Raw genomic sequence first — 23,237 nt, 5'->3', positions numbered from 1 at the left:
TTTCTATTGGTTCCTTCTCTTTAAAATAAGAGGCCTATTCTCGGTGCTCTCTGAGCCAATGAATTCCTTCCAGTCTTTGAACTTATGAATTTACTAGTCAAGGCTTGAAAATTCCAAGTATTTTTTTTGGTGAGGCGGGGGGATTGGTAATGAGGGGAAGGTGGGAGGAGAACTATTTTAGAGTGAGAAAACAGCCTATTCAAAACTAATGTTCTAATCATTATAGAATTCTCAGGCTTCCCCCCGCCCCCACTGGAGTATTTCTTTTATCTTGGAGATGAAAGACGTCTTTCTTAAATTTGTTCATAAATTAATGAATTTTCAGGCTACATGGCAAGATACTGGAATAACTGGTAGATTGGGGAATTCAAAACATGATGTTTTGCTTAATAGACTTTCTGCTTGGTGATGCACAGTAACGGGAATCCTGCAGAATTGCCGAATCTATATTCCTACTGTACAGCAGAGATTTCCTCTTTCAAGAGTTCAAAGCCCTAAGGATCTCTGAGGTTCTAGGTACTGTAGGTCTGAGAGTTGGAAGGGATCTTCAGGATCACAGAAGTCTCACGTCTTATCCTGTAGCATCCTTGAGATATGGCTGTCTCGCCTTTGCTTCACTCTTGACAGATGTAGAGAGCTCGTGTTTTCACCATACATCCCATTCTACTCTGTGATTGTTGTTGTTGTTGTTGTTGTTTTGAGACAGAGTCTTGCTGTGTCACCCAGACTAGAGTGCCGTGGTGCAATCTCGGCTCACTGCAGCCTCCACCTCCTGGATTTAAGCAATTCTCCTGTCTCAGCCTCCTGAGTAGCTGGGATTACAGGCGCATGCCACCGCACCCAGCTAATTTTTGTATTTTTAGTAGAGACAGGGTTTCACCATGTTGGTCAGGCTGGTCTCAAACTCCTTATGTCGTGATCCACCCACCTCGGCCTCCCAAAGTGCTGGGATTACAGGCGTGAGCCACCGCACCTGGCCAAGATTGTTCTTTTTGAAGGATCTTTCTTATGCTGAGTTTCTACCTCTCTGTTGTCTATGTAGTGTCTATGTATCATTTCCAGAACAGCACAGAAGAAGCCAAATCTTTCTTTTATGTGGAAGTCTTTTAGTTTGATTGGAAATCTCCTATGGTCATGTAACTCTCGCTGTTACCTCTGTTGCCTCAGTTCTCATGTACTTATTTATGGAGGTCTAAGTGTTTAAGATAAAACTTTTTCATAAAATATGGTCTCCAGTGTAATCCAGATACTTCCTCTGGTGCTCAACTGAAAAGACAATGAACACTCCAAGCCTAGATTAAAAACAGGTAGCATTGGCCTTATTCAGAGGACGTATGTTCACTTCCATTGTGGTGTCTCCCTAGGGGATTTTTTAGGAGTAATTTTAATAATAAGTGATTTTTACCTTACCTGATAACTTTCAAGAGCTCAGTGCCCTGTAAACTGTAGTTCTGTCTTTGAAATAGCAAAGTGTTTTCCTTTTTGTCCTCCAATTTAGACAAGCCTAAATTAGTTCAGCTCACTCATCATAAGATGTATTTCCATCTCCTTAACCTTTGTGGTTACTGTCACATGGGTCATCTCCAGTTAGTTAATGATGGTCTCTTCAAATTTGACAAAATACTCTAAATGTAGTGGGACCACTTTGGCCCAGAGTGAAATGATTCCTTGTTCTGTTCTCACACAGTCCTTGTATTATCATAGCCTAAGATGGTAATAACAATATTTTTGGCAGACTCATCACTGTTGACTCATTAAAGCCTGTGGTCAACTAAGCATCTCCTGGGCTTCTTAGAAGTGTTGAATAACTGGTAGTCTGTTAGCTACATGTTGTTCTATTGGTAGGATGACCTGGCCTTCCCATCTTCTGGGACTTCTACATTCCTTTGTTTTAAGATTTGTTCTTACCCTTCTAAGGAAACTAGACTCTTACTCTGAACAGCTTTTGGTGGTCTTCATTTGTTTAGCTGTAGAGATGGCGTGTGCAAAACAAACAATTAGGTATTTCAGTTTGAGAAAGTCACATTTTTGGAAGCAAAGATACTATTTTCATTTTTATGTAAATACCTTGGAAGTATATCACACGTACAGAAAAGTACACAAATAAGTGTAGCTACTGAGACAGGAGAGTTCTCTGAACCCCTCTCAGGACTTGCCATGAGGGGCGGCTCCTTTGCAGCCCAGCTCAGACCCCTTGTGGGAGGGGGAGCACGCAGGTGAGCAGGTGCAGGAGCTGGGGCAAGTGCCTTTAGATGCTGGCAGGACCGAACTCAGTACCGGCCCGTGGTAGCGATCAGTGGTTGCCTGCAACTTCTGGAGCCCCAGGGGGGTGTGTGTTACAAACAATGCCCTTTTAGCTGTTGCCATTCACAGAGAGCTAAGCCTTACCCAGCTCAGGGTAGAGTCAGGGTGACATATAGCCTGCCCTCTTGGTACCCGGGTTCTTGTCTGGTATCAAGGAAGAATCAGGTCACACGGACTTGAAGGATGGTGAATGCAGAGGTTTTATTGACTGATGGAAGTGGCTGTCAGTGCAAGAGGCGCTAGAACAGGGATGGTGCAGGAAGAAAGTGATCTTTCCCTGAAGCCTGGCTGACTCCAGCCGGGTCGTCTCCGAAGTCATGTGGTCTGACGTTAAGCCACGTCTGTCCTTAGTCTCTGATGCCCAGTCACTTCAGCCTCTTGTCTCTCTGCCAGCTGAGCCCTGAGGTTTATATCAGCACAAGATACGGAGGCTGGGTGGGTCAAAAAGTAACATTTGAGCAGGAAAACAGGGATAACTGTGCTCATTTAGGGCTGCAAATTCCAGACTCGAGGGTGGGGTCTTTGCCAGGGAGCTGCCCTCTTCTATCCAGTATTTCCCTGCCTCCTCTCTGTATCATGGGCATACAGGTCAAGAAATAGAACATTGCCCTGAAAGCCGCTTCATGCCTCTTTCTACTCGCTGCCCTTCCCCCTCACAAGGAATAACCAGTCTCCTGACTTCTACATTGTGAATCAGTTATGCCTCTTTTGAGCTTGTTATGCATATAATCATACAAGAGGTGCTTGTTTTGTATTTGGCTCTTTTAATGCAATTTCGTGTTGCGAGATTTACTCATGTTGTTGCATAAACTTGTAGTTTGTTCATTCTTGCTGTATGGTATTCCATTGCATGGACATACTGTAGTTTATACATTCTACTGATTATGAATATTTGAGCTATTTCTAGATTTTTAAGTATTAAAAATAATCCTGCTATGAATATTCTGTGTGTCTTTTGGTTAGGTATCTATCTACCTAACCAAAAGACACACAGAATATTCATAGCAGGATTTGATATATACCTAGATTTCTGTTAGATATATACCTAGAAGTGGAATTGCTGAGTTACGCGTGATGTTCATTCAGCTTTGTGGCTTGTTTATGTTCAGTTACTGCCAGTTTTCCAAAGTGATTGTATACATTTACACTTTTACCCTTAGTGTACTGGAATTGTAGTTGCTTTGTATTCTCACAGTCCTTACCCTAACCCCAATCAACTTGGACAAGATCAATATCTTCACAATAGTGAGTTTGTCAATCTATGATAGTCTTCTTTATTTTTTCCTAATATTTTATAATTTTAAAGAATGTTTTTCATATTTTTGTTAGACTTATTCATAAGTATTTGATTTTATGCTATTGTAAATGTTTTAAATTTTTATCTTTAACTGGTTTTCTTTAGTTAGTGGTTTGCCTTATTTACTAAGATACTTCTATACTGTGATTTGGTGGTGCATATTCTCAAATGCTTTTTCTGCAATCCATTGTGATGATCATTTGATCTTTATCTTTTTTTCTATATTAATTTGTGAATAACTTTGGTTGAATTTTGACTTTTAAACAACTCTTGCATTATTGTAATAATTTCCACTTGGTTATCATGTATTACTCCTTATAGACATCACTGAATTTGATTTACAAATGTTTAAGATTTTCACCTACATATTCATGAGAGAGAGAGAGACTGGTCTATTATTTCTTGTAATATCCTTGTAAGGATGTTGGTATCAAATTTGTGCTATCTTTTTAAAAAAGAACTGAGAGAATTTTTCTTTTTCTAGTCTCTAGAAGTATTTGTATAAACGATTGGCATCATTTGTTCCTCAAATATTAGGCAGATTTTTACCTGTGATGTCATCTGAGCTGAGAATTTTCCTTTTGAAGGAACCTTTGGAAGGTTTTGAAACAAATTCAATTTCATTCTTGTTGTTTTTGTATTCATATTTTCTATTTTTACCGTCCATTTTGATAAGTTGTATTTTTCAAAGAATTCATTCATTTTATAAAAATTGTTAAATTTATAGGTCCAAGGTTTTTAGAATATTCTCTTCAGTATCTATAGGATCTATAATGGTTTTGCTTGCCTTTGTTCTTCCTAATTTTGGAAATTTGTTTTATTTTTCTTGATTGATTCTGCTATGTACTTACTAGTTTTGTCAGGCTTTTCATAGAACCAACTTTGATTTTTACTTGTTGTTTTTTTTTTATTTCATTGTTCTTTGCTCTTTATTTTTTCTTCGCCATGTCTTTGGATTTCATTAGCTATTTTTTTTCTAACTGATCAACTTTTTTCTTGTTAATATGTGCATTAAAGACCATAACTGACACATATGGCACTGATTTACCTGCATTCCACACATTTTTGCTATTTTAATTATTAAAATTATTTTCTCGTTGCCTTTATTTTTCATCTGTGGATTTTTCAGAACTGTATTTCCTAATTTCCAAACAGCTGGACATTTTTCTAGATATCTTTCTGTGGTTGATTCTACTGTGATAAGAGAACATATTTTAAATGATTTCAGACCTTTGAAATTTGGTACACGTTCCATGTACACTTATAAAGTATTTTCTAATCTTTTTGGTTATACTGCGTGTGTGCATATATGTGTGTTTGTGCGTATAAATATAATACAAATAAGTTAGGCTACATTTGTTACTTGTGTCAGTCAGATGATTTATATCTTGCTCATTTTTTTTGTTTGTTTCCTATCAAGTCTCCCAATTTGTGTTTTTAAAATATTTTTAAAAGATCTGTTCATTTTGACATTTTATGTATTACAGTTATGTTATTGGGTACATACAGATTTAACATTGTTATCTTTCTGGTAGATTGATCCTTTTATCATGATTGAATATCCCACTTTATTTTTTGTTAATACTTGTTTCCTTGATGTCTCCTTCATCTGATATTAGGATTAGTATGGCCATACCAACTTTCTTTTGATGGGATCATAAATTTTTAGATCTGGAAGTGAATATATGTATGGACTAATTCTCCCTCATTTTATATGTAATTAAAGGTTTATAATTCTATTGAACTTGCCAGGTGTTACTTTCAACCCAGCATAAAAACTCTGGGTCCCATTCTAGTTCTGCTGAATTCTTTGGAAACATACTGTAGTTAATTCAAATAGCCTCAGCTCATGTTCTTCTAGGCTGTTCTCCTGAAGTTTATACTTGGTTGATCTATTTTAGGAAGGTGAAGGCGTGTTCTGAAGCCCGTTAGGGCTGGTTCATAATAACCTCTATATTCATTACTGCCTTTTCTGGCTTGATGCTTTCCTTTTAGGTGTCAGTGCTGCTCTGCTAGGCTTTGTTTGGGCATCATTTTCCAAAACTTGTTTTTCCCTACACTACTCTGTGGCTGGCTACTCAGAGGCTGCTGTTCTCTGTCTGCCCCAAACAGTCTGCACACATGCTCTGTCATCTTCTCCCTCCTGGGAGCCTTGTGGGGCATCTGATTGTCTTTTGGTCTTGGGTAGAGGGGAGAATGCCCCCAGAAGATTATTATAAAAGTAATTAAGTGTTATGTGCATGTACATTTTTATAATTCTCTATCTAATTTCCAGTGCCTCAAACTCCCTCTGTATTCTTGGCAGTATGATCTTTTTCCACTGTTTCCAAAACACTTAAATCTATGATTATGAAGATTATGTTTTGAAAGTTTCCCCACTTAATTCTCATTTGTGAAGCATGGGACAGATCCACTTAAGCAAAGAATTTAGGGCCTTCCATTGTCACCCGCCATGTCTCTATGTTTTGACCTCTATGAGGTACATCATACAAAAGGCCATCGAGTCTCCAGGCTCACTAATGATGATGCACCCAAGGCCCAGAATAATGGCAGCTTGCCTGGGTCTATATGCTTATGTAGGAATAGAAATGGACCTGATTCCTAGCCTAATTCCTTGATAATTGTGCTTTGTATTAAGTTGTTTAATAAAATACTTTCTGTGTTTAAAAAAATCCCACCTTGGCTTTCCTGCTTATGCAGTGTCTGAACTTTGGAAAATTAATTCACCTACCTTGGTTTTCTCATCTATAAAATGGATTAACTGTCTTATGAGGCATTTTGAGGATAAATGAGTTAATCATCTAAAACACATAGTACCTATATTACCTGACCTGTAGGTGAAATCTCATTTTGTGGACATGTGCCACCAAATTCATGAAGTTAAATTCTATAAAGAAAATTCTGGTTTGCTTTTACCTTCCATTTAACCATTGCTGTTGTGTTCCAGTGGGTGAGATTCTTCTAGTAAAAACATTAAGCCACCAGGAAACCAGTTGCATGGCTGAGGACTGTAATTAATGTAGCCCTTCTCCAAAAATCGGCTTTTCGTTTGCAGCGCTCTCCTCACTTTGGGACCTTGCTGCCATTGCAGGCTATTTTTTCCTTTCCTGGACCACAGGCATCTTGGTTGGGCCCCTCCAAGTTTTCCCTTTCTTGTGATTATTGGCATAATCCCAGTTCTTGGTAGTCACAGCCTTATAGTATGTGGGTTGCCAGTCTACTCCTTTAGGTATTACAAGTGGAAAATTACTGTACTTCAAACATGGTTAATGTAAATTTTCTAAGGCATAAGGTAAAATTTCGTGTTATCTACCCGCAGTGAAGGTCTTGGCGCTATTAGTAGTAATGCCTATTTGGAACCATTTTTACATTTGATCATTAAAAATACTCTGTCTTCTTCCTGTAATGCATGTGTTTTTGTTTTGCTTTCCTTTAGCAATTCATTCTCATAGACTAGTTTTAGTTTTAAAATTTCAGTAGCATTTAAATTAACTGTTTTATTTTAAAAACAGGTACAATAATGTCAGAAGTGGAGAAAACATAATTATAACATTATTTTTCAATACTTTAATGATCATAGGAGTATAAGTAGTAAGACATTGCATAACAAAATGAGCACATATATTAGAGATATTTTCAAAATGATTTGAAAGTTATGTGTACCACAGTTACTTGTGCAATATAAAGGCAAGTTAAATGTCATAATCATAAAAAATATAGTAAACTTTTCCCAGTGACAGTATGAACCAGAACACATATGTGAACACCTTTTCATGTCTGATCAGTTTTATTCCTGATGGCAATAAAACCAAATAAATGAAATGCAAAATGTTGACTGCAGTGTAATGGTTGAAATTTTTACATGCATAAGAGAGTCAGGATAAATTTATGGTCTTACAATGGCTGTAGGTTGCATATATTGTATGTACATTTTTGAGTGATCAGTAGCACCGTGGACAAAATACCATGGGGACAAAATCCCAGTTGGTATGTACTGTGGTTTGTTGACATTTTCCCCCCTCTCAGATGTGTAAAATATTAACCCTGAGACTGATTTCTTCTGGCTTGTCTGTTTTTGTTCAGGGTTAGGTGTAGATGTGTGCCCATCATTAGCCTACTCTTCTTTGGAATGTACAAGGTGGCAATATCAATGTGGAAGAGGGAGTTCAAATTGCAGTCTTTCCATATTCTGACACCATTTTATTCACTTAAAATTTTGGGGTCAAATATATTTTTCCAAAATGCATCAAGATACTTTTAACTTCATTTAGTTCTGAGCTCTTTTGAATTAAATTAGAGAACAGTGTCTTAGTTTCAACTCCTGTGTTTTATTTTCCACAAAGTCTTGTATCCCAGGAGTGTGAATGAGGGAGGAATGGATGTGACGTAGCAACCCCATCTTGCTGCCATTTGTTTCATATTCCCTTTGCCACTGATCAAATCCTATCTCTGGGTGTTTTCTGAGTTACTTTATTTTAAATTAGGACTCTTTGGTTTTCCTCTCTCTGTGTTTCTACCTCTAGGCAGGAAGAAAGGTGTGTTTTAACTTACTGCAGTGGTGAAGGATGATTGTTTACCTCCATCTTCAGGGATACAATCTGCTTTTACAAACTGAACACGAGAAAAAAGCAGATAGCTAATAGATGCCTGCTTTTAAGTACAAATATATTATAAAGAAAACTCTTTAGAATACATTACTTTTTATAAACATGGTTAAAATCAACAGATTTCATGTATAGAGCGGTAATATATCAAAAAACAACTCAATGGAAGTTTATAGAGATTAATTAAATTGAACTCTTTTTTATAAGCAGACTTTTTACAAGGAATACATAGTATTTAATATTTCAGTCAGAAGTCCTGGGTAGATTTGAAGAAATATGTTGCTTGCAGCATGGCCATAACAAAAAAGATTTAATTCCCAAATATTTTTGGGGGAGAGCTGTATTGTCCAGTGGCCATTACATCGTTTTCGCTATGCTAGGATCCTCCCTTTTTGAAATCTGGCCTATTATACTTAGCTCATCTTTTACAGCACAATTACTTCTGGTTGGCAACGATCTCTGGTTAAAGAAACTGAATAATGAGAGTTCTGTGCCTTTCTTACCTGATTATACTCCCACTGCTCATCACTGATCATCACTTTGAGATCACTAGCTGTCCCACAGAGTCAGGCATTTAAAGTTTCCTAGTAAATCATTGGTGTTTGCACCTATAAACTCAGTATTAGAAGTAAACAAAACTCCTTTTATTTTGCTTGGAATAAAATGCTATGTGGAAAACTTAATTTTGAAATGTCCAAAGCCTAACTAAGGATAATTCCTTTAGATTTTTAAAGCCTATCACTTTACCAAGTTGTATTACTGGAAAGCTATGTACTTGGGTCACATTTTAGTAGCTCTCCAAATAGATGCCTTAAAAAATTATTATTTAATAGTATGCCCTTACCTTTTATTGGGGGTCAGCTAAAGAGAAGACTATATGACAACCATTTCTATTAGCTTTTATGAAATTGAAATTGAATTCCATGGGTTATATTAGTTCTTATCCCTAATAAAGATTCGTATCGGAAAGGCTTAGAGCTTTATCCTAGAAGAATTTCCATCTTTCTTTTTTAACAAACTGGTATCTGTTCATTTATTGGATACCAAGTGTATTATAGCTCAAAAGTTTCCCACTTTGAGGGGCTTTCTAAGACTCACAGAACCAAATTGATTATAGCTTGGGGATTCTGGTAAAACCTTACTAATGTTTTTCTTCACTTCATTCACTGGTTCATGTTCTTATCCCATTGCTGTAATGGTTCACTTTCATAGCTTTCCTGGAAATAGGCAGTACATAGTAACTGAATGAGCTAGATTATTGTATTCTAAATTCCAGAATCAGAGTAAGCGGTTTTTAAAAGTAATCAGTTATTTAAAAAGCAGTATTTGAACATCTCTTAAATTACTACCCCAACTCAGTGAATTCCCCATTCAACTCTGAACACAGTTTGAGTTGCTGCCATGCTGCGGGAAATGACAAGCAAGACTGGAGCTCCTGCTCTGTACATCATTGCATATCTCAGAGTGAGGTTGCATGCTGAGCATGGAGATTAAAAAGGTGAAGAGGTTGGTGGTTACCCATTCCATTTATATATTTTGTAGTCATAGCTATTACCATCACAGATTCTGCCTTTTGGGTTTTTTCCCCTACAGCTTTGGAATCTATTTGGACTTGTATTCCTAGTTTCAGAAATTACCCTCAAGAAGATCTTTCTTTTCCAGAGTATTCTTGGAATTACCTGAGTTGTAGGTTATAAAAATTCCCTGAATATGTTTTTTGAGCAGTTTATTTTTACATTGCAATTTACCTTCCAGGAAAATTGATGAAATATGTGCACCTTGATTCTCGGATTTGTTTTCGGTGTTTAAAAATTTGATTACTAGAACATATTTTTAACAAGTCAACTTATGTCTCTTAACATTAAAATGTGTTTAACTTTTTAATATAGATTAGGTCATTAAACTTGTTGTTTGTTCTGCCATAGGGTCCTGGTTACTGGGTGAAGATTCATCACTTAGAATATACAGATGGAGGAATCCTGGATCCAGATGATGTCTTGGCAGATGTTGTTGAAGATAAAGACAAGGTAGATAACTCTAAAAATGTGCCTCTTTGTTTTCCTCTACAGAGCACCATGTTTTCAAGAGACTGAAATCCTTAACAAATTCACGTGTCAATTATTATTAAAAGATACCATCTGTTCAGGTTTCACCTGGACAGCCCATAAATCAAAGTTCTTCATCAGATGTTTGGAAAAACTTTGTTAAGGTTTGGGAATCTGTTTGTGTTGGCCTAATTAGCAGACACTTCATTCCCAAGAGTTCCTGATATGTCTTAATAAATTAGTTTCATACGTGAGGCTGTTGGAGTTATCACTGTCGTTGCTGGCTCTGTAGTTTATTCCTGGCCGTTGCTAAATATTCAACTAAACGCCTGATGTGTGAATGTGTTTCCAAGTAGAGAATACAATGGGGCAGAAAGTTATATGAAGAATTATAGTGAAGATTTTTCTTGAAGTAGCTGGCAAACAACTCTCTTGAGTGATAGTCTTATTTTCATTGGTACAGTAAAAGGCACTAAATTGAATACTCCAAAAAGTTTGAGCATGTTCTGCCATTTATTTGGGAATAATCCTGTTGCAAATATCTTGTTTTAATGAAGTTCTTCTTCTGAGACTACACAGAGGAAGATGTGAAAGTGTAGTATTTTATTGCAATACACACGATTATTGCTGTTGAGACACGCTTAATACTGCAGGCTGGGGTCCTGTCATCAATGGCTAATGTGTTTTCCAAAACTGAATTCTGTCAGAGAGGTCTAGCTTTCAAAGTTTCTTCTAGTGTACATCTTTAGTGCTGTTTGTACTAGGCTACAAATATAATTTTACAAATTATATTACAAATATAATTTATATTTGTAAACGCGTTTCTCTATATTTTTTCCATGTAATCTCAGTGGTGTGTATGTGTACATTTTTGTGTTTTACCTGGCTGGACTGGAATATAAATAAGTGATTTATTAAACTCAGGTAAAATTTATATTTTTCTTTTTCCATAAGATCTCTTCAGACTGTTCAGATTTACATTAATCTTTGCAGACGTTTTATACATTTACATTTCATAATTTATTTTGTAATTCAAACCTGTTTTGCTTTATGTTGTTATTAGCGATTTATAGTCTATTTAGGGAGATAACTAAGTTTTATAGTCTATTTAGGGAAATAATTAGATATCTAGATAAACCTAGTTATCTCCCTAAATAGATTTTAAGCTCCTAGTGGGCATGGACCGGGAGATTTTTGTGTGTTTTTGTTAATAGTATCTGGTATAATATCTTACACAAACTTGATTCCCAAAAATACTTACTGAGTTAATGAGTGAAAAAGACAGCTTTACTTTCTACACTTGACTCTTGCTGTATATAATTTTGATATATATTTCCTGTTTAGTTGGTCTCAGGATAAATAAAAGGGTAAATAATGCATTATTAACCTTCAGAACCCTGAAGGAAGGGTTTTTACTTCTTTTCCCCCATTTGACTTTCTGCTTCTTCCCTAAAGATCATCTTCTTCCTTTGAAGTAATTCAGATATTTTAGTTGTTTATTAATGTAGAAGGCAGTTCCTGTCTCAGGTTTCACTGATGTCCAGAGCATTAAAATAAAGGGCCAAAAAATGGCAAGTTTAGGAAGGGCCAGAAGAAAATGTCTTACCCCAGCTTCATCCAGTACCTCGTTGCTGGAAGGATAAGTCCATGAACAGTGCCCAGGGAGGTAATTTGTCCTATAGAGCTCTCACGTTTAGAGCATTCTTTTAAACTATCTCAGCAATGCAGTTTATAACCATAATCCACTTACTACACACAGATATAGCTTTATTATATGTAATCTCTGTTTTAATGGGACTCTACCACCATTACTCAATAAGGTAAAAAAGTGAGCTAATCAGTTAAAATCCTAGCCGAGGATTAATACTGCTTGGGTTCAGCTTTATTCAGTTAATGTACTTCAATATTTCTACATGATGCCTAATTGGTATTGTTCTGCAGAGTTCATGAGAATTTATACTTTTGATGTTGCTAGAAAAAGTTGTGTTGCCATTTCTTCCTTTTAAAAAGTAAGTGGCACGGCGACTCACGCCTGTAATCCCAGCACTTTGGGAGGCTGAGGTGGGTGGTCAGGAGATCAGGATCATCCTGGCTAACACGTTGAAACCCCTTCTCTACTAAAAATACAAAAAATTACACAGGCATGGTGGCATGTGCCTGTAATCCCAGCTACTCGGAAGGCTGCAGCAGTAGAATCAGTTGAACCCGGGAGGCGGAGGTTGCAGTGAGCCGAGATCACACCAGTGCACGCCAGCCTGGGTGACAGAGCAAGAATCCATCTCAAAAAAAAAAAAAAAAAGTAAGTGAAAAACAGAATTTCATATTTTTTGACAACCCTTGGTAATCTTAAGATTAGAAAGAAGGCCCTGCCAAATTTCATTTTTCCTTACTTTTTGGCAGTTTGGATTAAGAAGTAACTATAAATGATGCTTTGTGGATGCTTAATGACATATCTGTCTCACCCAGGATCCTTTGAGGCAGTATTGAGCTTAGACAAAATAACAGTTCACCTGTTTGCAAATTGGCTACCTAATAATCTTAGGCATTTAAAATATGGATAGAAAACAAATCCAAAGAGGGATGGATAGATGCACATAATCATTGTGCTAACCCCAAAATATGTCACCTCCTAGGAAAGACTCCCTCCAGGTGAGAAGTGGCATTAAGGAACTGTTGGTCGATTGCAACATATCAGGCAGGAAAAACAGAAACTTAGAAAGCAGGGGAGGCCGGGCCAGTTAGTGTACAGTAACACCATCCCGTACACTTCAGTAAAGGTAGAAACTAGAGGTTAATGATATTCCACTTAAAATTAGAGAAGGCTCTAACAAAGTTCAGCCAGTGTTCTTAAGAAATGACTTTTAAAACTTGTGCCTAAAGTGGTTTGTCTTTGGTCTTACCTCTATTATTCCTTTGGCCAACATAGTGCTTGGTGCATACATGGTGTCTCTTTGGGAGCTTTGGTTTTTATTTTATTTTATTTATTTTTTTATTATACTTTAAGTTCTAGGGTGCATGTGCACAACATGCAGGTTTGTTACATATGTATACATGTGCCATGTTGGCATGCTGTACGCATTAAGTCATCATTTACATTAGGTGTATCTCCTAATGCTATCCCTCCCCGCCACCCCCCTCCCCATAATAGGCCCCGGTGTGTGATGTTCCCCTTCCTGTGTCCAAGTGATCTCATTGTTCAGTTCCCACCTATGAGTGAGAACATGCGGTGTTTGGTTTTCTGTCCTTGTGATAGTTTGCTGAGAATGATGGTTTCCAGCTGCATCCATGTCCCTACAAAGGACACGAACTCATCCTTTTTTATGGCTGCATAGTATTCCATAGGAGCTTTGGTTTTTTAAACTTGCTTTCCCAGTAGAGCTTCCACGGGGACAAAGTCTCCGCTGTGTTACGCTACTTCTAGCCTATATGTGTCAAAATATTATTGGAAAGCTTTGGAATATTGCATCTTATGATAACTATTTGTATAAAATGTTGTGCTGAAACTTCATAATTATCTGTTTGTGACAGTTATTCTCAAGATTCTTCAGTTTGTCTATCAGTCTGATGATTCAAGTTATTTGGGATAAATATCTAAGAATTGTAATTTTACACTCATGTCTCTTCTCTGGTTGCTAAAGGCTACCAACTTAGTTCACCCAATAGTACCAACCTAATCATTGATTACTAGCAATGGCCCAGAATGTCTTTGGCCCTTATTTATTCTACTTTATTTTAAAGCAATCTTGAAGACAACAGCTAGTGCTATCCCTATTTTTAATTTCCAGAATAATCACAGAAATTGTAAGTAACTTGCCCAAGATCACACAGGTAGTAAATGGCACAATCAGACTCTGGAACCTAGAATTTAAATTTCTGTAATCTTATTTATTTTCTTCTCTGATGTGTCGAGCAGTTTGGCATTTGTAGCTATAATTTCTATTATGAAAATTCATCAGTCATAAATTAACATGAATTCTGCTTTTACATAGTCACCACCATTGCTAAGAAAAGGTTGGCAATAGATCAAACTGTTGAGTATAACAAAACAGTTGAGTATACAATTTATTAATTATAAATTAATTCAGAATTAATATGCCATACATATTTAGTATACTTCCACCCTGTTTGCCTATAGCCTGCATCTAGTTTATTATAAAGTCTTGTCAGCTCTACCTCTGTTGCTTTCTTTTGCATCCTCTTTTTTTCCAGGACCTAGATTATTCGATTCAGATACAGTTGAATTTCAGCTGGACTCTGTAGTCTGCACTTGGAGTCTAACCACCATAAACAGTTACAAAGAAAAACTAATTTGTATTCCAATAACTACTTTTTTGCACCAACTATAGACTGTGCTATTTTCAGTAGGCAGAATAATGGCTCCCCAAAGATGTCTACTCCCTAATCTCTACAACCTGTGAATATGAATGTTACATGACAAAGGGTCTTTGCAGATGTGATTAAGGATCTTAAAATGGAGAGATTATTCTGGATTATTTGGATGGACCCAGTGTAGTCACAAGCATCCTTGTAAATGAGAGAAGAAGGCAGGAGAGTGAGTATTAGAGAGATAGATGTGAGAAAGACTCACCCAGCCAATGCCAGCTGTGAAGATGGGAAGGTGCCATCAGTTAAGAATGTAGGTGGCCTCTAGACATTGGAATTGTAAGGGAATGGATTCTCCCCTAAAGCCTCCAGAGAGAACACAGTCCTGCTGATACCTTGATTTTAGCCCAGTGAGACTCGTTTCAGATTTCTTACCTCCAGAACTGTAAGATAATAAATTTGTGATGTTTTAAGCCACTACGTTTGTGGTGACTTGCTACGGCAGCAACAGGACACTAATACATACACTGCCTCTTTTCCCATTTTAACTTTTCAAGTGATGTTAGTCTTCTCAAATTTCATATTGACTGGGCATTGAGATCCTGCAGGATAAGAGAAATGCCTTGTACTTCAGATGGGTTCCTTGTTCTTTGCCTTCCTCCCAAAGTTCGCCACAAATGATCCTCAGTTTATTGGGTGAGTCTTCACTCTTTGAGACTTGATCTTTAAATATCTAATTATGCTGTTATCTTCTATAGTGTAGAAGTTATTTCAAAGTCACAGCCAAACAGCCTTGTTCAGTTATCAGTTTCTCACTACAGTATGGAAAGGCCCTAAGAAGTCTGAAGACCAATGCTTGGTAAACCACTGCAAAGCAAAGCTTAATGCTCCCTTCCTAAGTTTTTTTAACTGAGCATGAGAACTTCTGAGTATTAAGCTTTTTAAAATGATTATTTTCCTTGATAATTGCCATTATTAATTTTTGGCTTGGTTGAAGAAGACAACTGCAATATAACATGAAAACATGGCAATCTATAACTTCTGTTATGTAAACTGAATTACTGCCATGGTTTCATTAACTATACAAAATTAATACTATATTATGTAGTAAAGTAACATGGAAAGATGCCTCTGTTCTTGACTAAATTGTGCCTATCCTAGGAGGCTCAGTTTGGAGAGATGCCAGTGGCTTTCAGGGCTTCCAAGTGAATTGCCCACTGGATCATATGTGGTACCTGGTATTCAAATGTTACAATTTCAGTTCAGTTTTATCTCCTATTAGTTATCTGTCCTTGGGCAAGTTTCTTCATCTCCCTGGCCCTGGTTTCCCCATTTGTAAAATGAATATAATGTTCTTACAGGGTTGGTATAGGAAAACTAGATAGGTAAGCTATATAAAATTTTAAGTATCGTATAGCATATACTAAGAACTCAAATGCTGTTATATGAATGATACTATGGTAGTGCTATTACAGTATTTTTAACCGAGGTGTTTTGATGTTACCGTTAGATGTTTTTAAGTATTTAAACATCAAAGAAACTATTTTATTGTACATTTTAACTGCTTTTTAAACAAAACGTATACGAATTAAAGTTATTAAATTGGTAAAATAGTTTTATAAGAAGATACTTGAATGTGACAGAACATTTGGATTAATATATTGTTATTATTTGAGAAATGAAAATGCCAGTATGATTAAACTTGGAAATGAGAATCCTTTTATCAGAACATATTATTTGGTAACATAAGGAGCATTTGGAGATCTAACATGATTTTAAAATGGAGACTGGTTTGCACAATGCTACATGAACTAGTGACCTAAAGCCAGGCTCTTTATCCGTAAGCCGAATTGCTTTCTGAACACTCTGTTGCCCTCTAGTGGGTCCACAGTTACCTAGAAACCAGCTCACAGGAGCTACTTCCTGAACAGGATTAAGTATTTGGTTCTACTTTATTCGAAAATAATTTTTGCTATATTTTTTAGTACAACTCACAAACTCAGGCCTGGAGAATAAAGCCAGAGTTTACATACATTTTCATGTGCTTTTGTGCATCTTCTAGTAAGGACTAAAGGAAATTCCTTGCATTTATAAAAACTCCTCTTTTAAATTTATTTTTAAATTTAGACTTCTTCCCACCGTACCTATTCACTGACTGAAAGATTAATGACTGGTGGTGATGAAGTATGTAACTTTTTCAGTCTGTAGTTGGACAAGCTATGAAGTATATTGTGTTTTCTGGAGAAGAAGAATGCTAAATTAAGTTAAACAGCTTTTTTTAAAAGGTCCTGATTTATTTCATTTCTGAGCTCTCATTTTATCAGTAAGATTTCTGTCAAAAGCTAAAGCACCTATTTTAAAGCCACAATTAAAAGAAAAACAAATCAGGATATGATGTGTTTTTGTTTTTTCTTCAAAAAGTCTTACTTTAGTTCATGGGAGTTGACATTATAAAAACACAAAAGCACATAGAAGTTTGGAGAAGGTTTCAGAAATAAATGCAGAAGCTCCTGAAGAACAAATGAATTACCTTGGTCAGGAAGTTTAGCTCAGAATTTTCAAGATTACTCTCTGCTTATAGAATTACAGAATTATAGAATCATGGATCCAAACAAGACCTCAACAGTCATGTAGATTAAATTCATCATCTTCCAAAAGAAGAAATACCCTACCCCGGAAGAGGTTATAGAACACGATGTCTGTAGCTGATTTCGTTCCTGAGTCCATTTCTGCATTTCCTCCCTAGGATGCTGATAATATCTCATGCAGATCAAAACTACTCAGTTTCAGTTGGTTTCCTCCATTGATGTCCTTGTTCTTGTTGGTTAGGAGCACCTTTTCCTAGTCTCCCAGGCTTGAACTTGCAGTTATTTAATAAAGCCAATTTATTCTTTCCTTTATCCTTTCTCATATGTTTGTTTTTGTCTTTGCATTTCCACAGCTACCAAATTTACATCTGTAATATTTCAGGCCAAGGTTACTGTAATTGACAAGAAATTGGTTGTCTTGTTTTTAGTCTCTTCCTTACCCGTCAACTGTTTTTGTGCCTCGTGTGTAGGCAGAATGGTTAAGATCTTGGATTCTGGACAAAAAAGTCAGTTCATTTCTTGGCTCTGTTATTTGTCTAGTTTTGTCCAAGTTACTTAACCTCTTTGTGCCTTAGTTTTATCATGGATAAGTGGAGCTAAAAATAGTACTAATTATGTAAGTTAATATGAAATGTTCAGGAGAGCACCTGGCCTGTAGTAAGTCATCAGTTGTTATTGTAATTAACACACTATTAATAATGTAAACTACATTATTTTAAAAGTATTGCTTAAATCATAATATTCATGTTAGTATATACTGCATCAAGTCCAAACTTTGTAGCTATACATTATATTTAGAGGCCTCACAATGCCTCCAAACTTTCTCTGAACCCACTTCAACCTCAGTGGTGGTGAAACTACTGTACGATTTATTATGTATCATGCACTTTCTTGCTCCAAAGCTTTTTTTCTTAGTGTTCCACTTGTCTACTATATCCTTGTCCCTATTTCCTACCCATCAAAGATTGAGTTTATGTTGTATTTTGTATTATTCAATATTATCTCCATGAGGAGGAGGTCTTTGTTTTATTCACTGCTGTATTCCCAGTGCCTGCAGCAGTGCCTGGCATTTCCTAGCTGTTCAAATAATTATAGAGTCAATGAATGAACATATGCTTTGAGGTTTTGAGTAAGCCATTCAACTGCTGGGAACTCCAGTTTTTCCATTGGTAAAATGAGAGTGATAAATGATATCTTTCACACAGTGTTATTGGGAAGGTTGAGACAGTGTGCATGAAAATACAATGGAAATTACGAAGCACTATATACATGTAAAAAATGTATCTATTCCTGCTGTTCAGTTCTTATGGATTTTTCAAGATCCAGGTGAAATTGTATTTTCTCCCAGTCAACATTTGTAAATCATTTCAATCTTAAGTAAATTCTCCATGCTCTGAAATTTTGTAGAAATGATTAAGTGGTCTTTTTTTCTTTTTCAAATGTTATTGGTTAGTAACATTTACCACTTACCATCTTCAAGTTCTTAAGAATTTTATTGTTTAACTTTTTAAGTCTTAGTTTTGTCTCTCCAAGTGTCTCATATGCTGTTTTAGGACTGGGATGATTGTTTAAAATATTTTTTAGCCCATGGACTTCTTACCTGTAGTTTGATGTTTCATAAATACGTTTAATTTTAATTAGTGATAGAGTGGGAACTAGAATTGAAGATTTCTAATTGTGTATCTTTTTCTTCCACCAAACTGTGTTGTCTCTTTGAAATATTTTATTAGGAGACAGTTTGTGGGCATGGTTCAACTTTCAGAAGAATTTTGGAATCAATGCCTTTGTGACTTACTATAGCAAAGGCGAATAGTGTTAAGAGATAGTAACTTAAACTACAGTAGTCTTGATGATGGCCATGTCAAATATGTGCTTTCCACAATTTAGTTGGTTGACAATTATAGTGTGTATGGGTATATGTGTGTATGTACATATGATGAGAGAATCTGTGCACAGATGTGTGTATGTGGAGGAGTGTGTACACTTGCCCTGAATTTGTTTGCTTGTTGTGCACAATTGTGACACACAGGTTTCATCAGAGGTTGGAATGAAATGATCAAGCTCTATGGTATTATTAATTTAGCTAACTTTTTGAGTACAGTGAAGAGTAAACCATAAGAAAATGTTTGATATGTGTGTAAAATTTTAAGTTTGCTTGGAAGGAAAACCCCAATAAAATTTGAGATCACAATAATGCTTTACTTAGAGCTAAAAATGTAATTCAGAATAAGAGTCAATGAACACTTTCATCTTTACAGTATGCCTTTCACCATATGTTACATTACTGGACCCAGTTCTACCAATTTTCTCTCTCACATTAGCTTCTTTTGAAGCTATTTATATAGGCATATCTATGGCCTAGGGGTATGGGACCTTTTTTTTAAATATACATATGTGTTTTTACTTATGTAACTTACAAATTACAATCTCATTGTAATACCTAAAATTATACCAAATGGAAAACTACTTAAGCTCTAAAACATCTTCTTTTAAAAATGCAAATGCCTGTGAGTGCTAGTGTCAGTCACCAGTACCTATGTGTATTGATTCAGATTGTGCTTTACTAATACCTAGCTGAAATCAGCTTCACTAAAGCAGTATTGTAGAGTGTCATGTGGCAGAGCACAGGGCATTGGCAGTTTAAATTTAGATTTTTCTTATTTTAAGCTGTCTCAACCTCAGTTCTCATGTTTATAAAGTCAGCTTTTAGGAGGAGGATCAAATGAAATGAAAGAGTATGTGGTAACATTTTGAATATGATGTATCACACAAATATATCACTTTTATTCTTGCCTCTTGTAGGAGCAGCCCTGAGGTATTTGAGCGAACATTTCTGCATAGTCCAGAAAGGGCTTGTGGTGGTGTGAGAACACTGAACCAGGAATAGAGGAATGTAAGAGAGGTTTAGAAGGGAGGAGGTTGGTTATGTCAAACCACTCTTCTCTTCTTGCCATTCAGTGAGGTGTTCAGGAAAGAGGCAGTGCTGAGGAGTATAGGGAGAAGTAGTTTTCTGAAACAAAAATTGCATTTTTCCTTAGTAATTGAATGTGGGTGGTAAGAAAGGATATCAGAACTTCCATGTACAGACAGGCAAGGAAGGTGAAAGCTAAAGTAGAGGGACAGTTGTTCAGAATCTTCCCAAGATTCCAGAACCTTGAAAACATCTGTGTAGGTTATCAAGTATCATGTTTGCTGCCTATTGCTTAATGAGTAACAGCAGGTTCTATAAAATGGGAGGTGGGTGCTTCTTTGAAAAGATAGGGAGGATGGGAGAAGGTGTCTCTATCTTAGGAAAAATCTCAAGAAATAAAATGGAAAGTTATGGAAAAACTAGCTGAACACCTTAGATCTCATGATTTAATGAGAGAAAAAAAATAGAAACAAAAAAACAGGCCAACAGGAGACTGCTCAGTACTGACAAATAACCACTGAACCTTAAATAAGCAACTATTTAGTTACTTGATAGTTTTCACCAAGAGGTATTTACTATTCAGCAATTTAATGGCAGTAACCATATACCAGGCTCTTAATTTACTATGCTGGTTCTTCTATTTCTAGGACCTAAGCTCACTTTATATTATTAATTAGCCACATTGTGAATTCAACAAGACGTTTTTGACTTCTCTTGGAATCAAACTGATGTTTATCACACTTTTATGAGGTACCTATTCCAAATTCTATATAAACCCCTTGCATTTATAGATACGTTTTTAGTAAAGAAGAATATTCAGTTTCCTTAAGCTTAGGCTTTGAAATTGTAGCTTTTGAAAGTCCTGTAAGTATTTAATGTCACATTTAAAAAGAAAGTGTATTTTCCCTATCACATGAATATGGAACCTTTACTTAGCGAATCGTGGCAGGATTACTAAACTTAATATTTACTCTTTTAACTTTTTTAAGTTCTCTTTTTAGCTTTCCTTCTTTTGATGTTATGAATCAGTTTTGAAGGATCAGTGACATTTTCTTAGCAATAAAGAAGAAAGCCTCCTTGTGCAGACTTTAATCAGAGGAGTGAAATAGCACAGAAGCATGCTCAGAAATAATCTCTTCATTAATCTTAACCAAAAACATGTTACAATTGAAATACACATATTTATACAATACTTAACTACAAACAGACCAGAAAGACTGCAAAATAATATGATTTGAGATTATTCTAATAGCCTAACAATCTTAGTTTTGCATATATGTGTGTAAAAGTTGAAGAATCTCATAGTTCTTAATTGATAACGGATAGAAGTTGATTTTCTAGAATGCTGGCTTAGTGTGGTCACTGTATACCAGTTCAAAATGAACCTATTAAGGTGGTAAAATGAGGTGTTCTAAATAGCTTACCTTTTAAATGGGAATTTTACAGAGCTCTTAGTTGACTTATTTGGAAATGTAAGTACTTAATGTTAAGACTGAGGAACCTGGGACTACAATTGAGAAGAGAGGGTTCAGAGGGAGCCTGCTAACTGTCCTTAACTATTTGAATGATCATAGAAAATGTATGAATTCATTCACTATTGCGCTAAGAAATCGGGCCAGTGGTGTTTCATGAAAATCTTTTTCAGCTGAATATAATGAACAGCTTCTCAATGAAGCACGTGCTGCTTTCTAACACATGAGCTCCTTTTAGTCACTGAGACCAAGTATATAAGCAAGAGTGGAGCAAACATCTGCCAGGAATTCCTCTTTCACGTATGCAGTTTGATTAGAGACTTCTAAAGGCCAACTAGCAGCCTCTGAAGCATGCATTTCAGTCTAGAAAAACAGGGTTGGCCTATAGAGTCCGTTGTGATACAGTGTTGTTTGCTGACCTCACATCCACTGTCCCCTTTCTCCCTCCGGTGTGTTCAGATTCTCTCTCCCTTCAGCATGAAGCCCACATGGTTCAGTGCATGTGACTACTCACCTGCAAGGGTGACCCTGGGTGGCCCTTCGTCTGTTACTAATATTTAGTTCCCTGTGATGGTGATTACTTTGGGAATGGTTGTGTGATTCAGTTTGTGCCAAATATGCTCAAGGAGAGATTTGCTGAGGCCTTCTGGGAAAGATCTTTCCATCTTGTGGGAGAAGTTTTCTCTGAATTTTATTTTGTTGTGAAGTTTAGATCCACGGCAGCCATCTAGCTTCCAACGTGAGAAGAAATTCAGGTCCTGGTAATCTTGGGATCATGGCGTCAGAGCCAGTGGGTTGAGTCAACTCTCAAGTCCCTCCTAACTTGGAACCTTCAATTCCATGAGCCATGCATTGCCTTACATTTACGCCTGTTTCCTTTGCGTTTTTTTTGTGACTCACAGATTATGGATTCTCTTTGGTTACCCTGTTAGAGAAGCTTTGGCTCTATTTTTGGGCTCTTTTTTTTTTTTTTTTTTTTTTTTTTTTTTTTTTTTTTTTTTTTGGTGAGACAGAATCTTCACCCTGTCACCCAGGCTGGAGTGCAGTGGCGCCATTTCCGCTCACTGCAAGCTCAGCCTCTGGGTTGGCGCCATTCTCCTGCCTCAGCCTCCTGAGTAGCTGGGACCGCAGGCACCCGCCACCATGCCCGGCTAATTTTTTTTTTTTTTAAGTAGAGACGGGGTTTCACCGTGTTAGCCAGGATGGTCTGGATCTGCTGACTTCGCCCGCGTCGGCCTCCCAAAGTGCTGGGATTACAGGCGTAAGCCACTGCACCCGGCCAGTTTTATATAAAGACTGTGGTCCTTTACATTGTGACATTTAAATCACAATCATTCCTTTCTGAAGTAGCTGCATGGCTGTCAAAATCAGAGTTCTTTGAACGAGCTGGAGAACATGCCCCTCTTCCCTAATAAGCCAGAATAATTTGGTGTGCTTAGGAAGATTGGAGGTTAAGTGAACGAGACTTCCAGGAGGATTTGTAAGAACACTGTAGAAGTGTTGGGGGTGGGGAGAGAAATGTGACAAGTTAGAAAAATAAGAAATTTGCAGATTTAGTGTACTGATGATTTAAAAAGTGCTATGATGAACGTTACAATAAGACAAGCAACAAAGAATAATGTGATTGAAAATGATAAAATAATGTTTGGGGAGGCCCAATGTCAAAGGCATCAACACTCAAACTATTTAAATG

At 36.6% G+C, this 23,237-nt stretch overlaps 1 protein-coding gene across 4 annotated transcripts in view; it reads left to right on the top strand.

Moving 5' to 3' along the window:
* PARD3B (par-3 family cell polarity regulator beta) overlaps nt 1-23,237 on the top strand; it is a 1,099,140-nt gene that overhangs the window by 130,692 nt on the left and 945,211 nt on the right. For all 4 annotated transcript variants that reach the window (XR_007718129.1, XM_050750804.1, XM_050750806.1 and 1 more), the window contains exon 2: nt 10,131-10,232. Coding sequence is in view for 3 of the 4 variants with exons in the window: in XM_050750804.1 (XP_050606761.1) it covers nt 10,131-10,232 (102 nt within the window). In the remaining variant the exon portion in view is untranslated. The remainder of the gene's footprint in view (nt 1-10,130; nt 10,233-23,237) is intronic.

Source organism: Macaca thibetana, chromosome 12 (genome assembly GCF_024542745.1).
Source record: "Macaca thibetana thibetana isolate TM-01 chromosome 12, ASM2454274v1, whole genome shotgun sequence".
Classification (NCBI taxonomy): domain Eukaryota; kingdom Metazoa; phylum Chordata; class Mammalia; order Primates; family Cercopithecidae; genus Macaca; species Macaca thibetana.
This window is presented reverse-complemented; position numbering and strand designations above follow the sequence as displayed.